Source organism: Pteropus vampyrus, unplaced genomic scaffold, assembly GCF_000151845.1.
Source record: "Pteropus vampyrus isolate Shadow unplaced genomic scaffold, Pvam_2.0 Scaffold32, whole genome shotgun sequence".
NCBI classification, from domain to species: domain Eukaryota; kingdom Metazoa; phylum Chordata; class Mammalia; order Chiroptera; family Pteropodidae; genus Pteropus; species Pteropus vampyrus.
The window spans coordinates 333,589-336,164 of record NW_011888813.1 but is presented as its reverse complement, the minus strand read 5'-3'; the positions used below and the strand labels follow the sequence as shown (position 1 = coordinate 336,164).

At 51.4% G+C, this 2,576-nt stretch overlaps 1 protein-coding gene and 1 long non-coding RNA gene across 3 annotated transcripts in view; both read right to left on the bottom strand.

Annotated features, from left to right (window-relative positions):
* LOC111737882 overlaps positions 1–1,793 on the bottom strand; it is a 10,490-nt gene extending 8,697 nt beyond the window's left edge. For both annotated transcript variants that reach the window (XR_002779597.1, XR_002779598.1), the window contains exon 1: positions 1,739–1,793. This is a non-coding gene — a long non-coding RNA (uncharacterized LOC111737882). The remainder of the gene's footprint in view (positions 1–1,738) is intronic.
* Positions 1,794–2,198: 405 nt separating this feature from the next.
* LRRC74A (leucine rich repeat containing 74A) overlaps positions 2,199–2,576 on the bottom strand; it is a 30,723-nt gene continuing 30,345 nt past the window's right edge. The window contains 1 exon segment of the mRNA XM_023528862.1: positions 2,199–2,253. Coding sequence (XP_023384630.1) covers positions 2,199–2,253 — 55 coding nt within the window.

The window sequence follows — 2,576 nt, the reverse complement described above, 5'->3', positions numbered from 1 at the left end:
GGTCTGATATTTGGTGGCCCCTCCCTGTCCCTTTCTTCCTCTGTCACCTTTGCCCTCATCTCACATACGCTCTGCTCCCCTGGTACCGCCCACCTGCCCACCCTGCTCTTTGGGTCAGTCTTTTTTGCTTGCTCACTTCCTCCAACTGCCTTCCAGCACCCCACACTCTCCGGTCTCCTCCTCCTCCTCCTTGGTGATCTCCCCACTTAGTCTTCTTCTCAGAGACCTCATTAACAGTTCCGGGTTCCCCAGGCTCCGGCGTGGGTCCCTTCACTTCTCTGTCTACACTCAGACCATCAGGGGCCTCGCCTGGTCTCATGGGACTAATTTCAAGGAGGGGCCGTCTCCTACTTCACGTTCCCTTGGGAGTGGCTTTCTGGGAGCTGTGGGTTTCTGTCTTCAAATAACTCAGAGTAGATCAAGGACCCATCTTAGAGCCAGGACTCAGGAAAGGAGGATCCCAAGAACTGCCATGACTCCCCCAAAGGTAGAGGGGTTAGAGGCAGCAGCCTCTTGGGAGTGGCAGAGAGGGAGGGACAGCATCCCACACGTGTTCATGGTATGACTGCAACTGGCTGCCCCAAGGACAGAGGTGATGAGAGGTGTGGGGAATGAGGCAAGCACCTCACAGGATGGAACCCCTGGAAATCATGTCCTTTTAGCCTGTTTTTGCGGCAGGATGGGCTCAGGAAGCAAATTGGATTCTGCGTTAGGAAGGTGTCTGCTCTCTACTGGAGGAGATGCAGGCAGGGTGGCCTTACTGGGGACCCAAAAAGGCTCCAGCTGCCAGGACCCTCACTCTACCAGGCCCCTTCGGAGGCCCTGGGAGGATTTGAGGTTTATGCCATTGTCAAAAATTTTTAAATGAGTCATTTGTTGTAATTTTTGCCCTCATTTTAAATGAACATCCGTTTTCTATACCTAACATTATATATTTTTAAAAAGGCTCTCCAAATTGTGTAAGCTCAGCCCCCACAGAACCTAGTTCTGGCCCTGAATGGAGAAACTGGCTCCCCAGGCAGGTTGAGGGTTCTAGCCTAGGGACCTCCCCCACTGTGACCTGTGTCACTGAAGCCATTTGCATTGCTGTCTTTTTCAGGCACCTAATAATTTGATTTCCCAGAACCAGTCTGGGCTCCTATTTTCTTTTTCTGGAATTCACCCAACCCTTGAGCCAAAGCGCTGCGGAATTGAGGACTTGTGAGTTTGGAGCGCCCTCTGCTGGGAATATAGAGGTACAGGCAGGAGAGAGTTACAAGCAGGGAGTGGCTGCAGCAAAGCCCAGCAGTTAGGATGCCGGCAAGAGAGCAGGCAGGTCTGGGGGTTAGTACACAGGTCAGCCCCTCTGTTGGGAACAGACACTCTCTTTCCTGGCATGGACATATTCATGTCATGTCTCTATAATTCAAATTCGAGCATACTTTTGTGCATATGTGTTCCATTTCCCCATGTGGTAAAGCCACCTGGAGTGCATGTACTGCATTTCAATTCTGACACTAACCACCCAGAGTTAGTCTCAGACTCCACAAATTAATGGCCCAGTCCCCCACAGACAACACCCACTTTACACACCAGCTGCAAGTGGAGTCCCCAGGACACCTGTGCTTCTGACCAGCCAGCTCCAAATTGGGGTGCTCCCATGACCGCCTCCCCTGCCCAATTTTGATAATTCTCTAGAATGACTCAGGACTCAGTGAAAATGCTATGCTTATGATTATCGTTTTATTATAAAGGATACAACTCAGCAGCAGCCAAATGAAGAGACACACAGGGCAAGATCTGGGAGCGAGTCCAGAGCTTCTGTACTCCCTCCCTGTGGAGTCGGGGTACCACCCTCCCAACACATGGATGTGTTCACACCCCAGGAAGTGCCACTGAGCCTCGTCATCCAGAGTTTTCATTGGGGTTTCACTGTGAGGCATGATTTATTGAACTCTGGCTGCGTGCTTGAACTCCATCTCCAACCTCCTCTCCTTCTGTTGGCTGAAAGTCTCAACCTCCACTCACGTGGCTGGTCTTTCTGGTGACCAGCCCCATCCTGAAACTATCTAGAGGCTCACCCTGAGTCACCTCATTAGCATAACAGACACTCCTCTCACTCAGGAAATTCCAAGGGTGTTTAAAGTTCTGGGGCATGGAACTGGAAAAAAGATCCATTATGTTCTTGATTTTACCACAACGCATGCGCACACTCACAGTTAGGTCTTATTCATCTGGTCACCACAGCAGCCCCACACCAGCTCATCAAGAACTCTGTAAGGTGGTGGTAACACGAGAGCCCTCAGAAGGTCACACCCCAGTCCCTCCTTAAAAGGTACCACTGGGCCCCAGGTGCCCCCCCACCAAGCTGCCCCCATATTCCCTTCCTGCTCAGGGTGTCTGCTTCCTGAAGGAGAACTGTTTTCTCTTTCCTCGTTCAAGGTCACTGGTCGGCAGCCAGCACCTAGGACGCAAGCTTGCCTTGCCAATCATTGTTTTCTTTTGTTTAAAACAAAGCAAAACAAAATGAATCCAAAGCCCTCTGCTTGACAAGGCAGCCTGGTCCCCTGGGGACACCACGGCTGCCACCTTGGCCA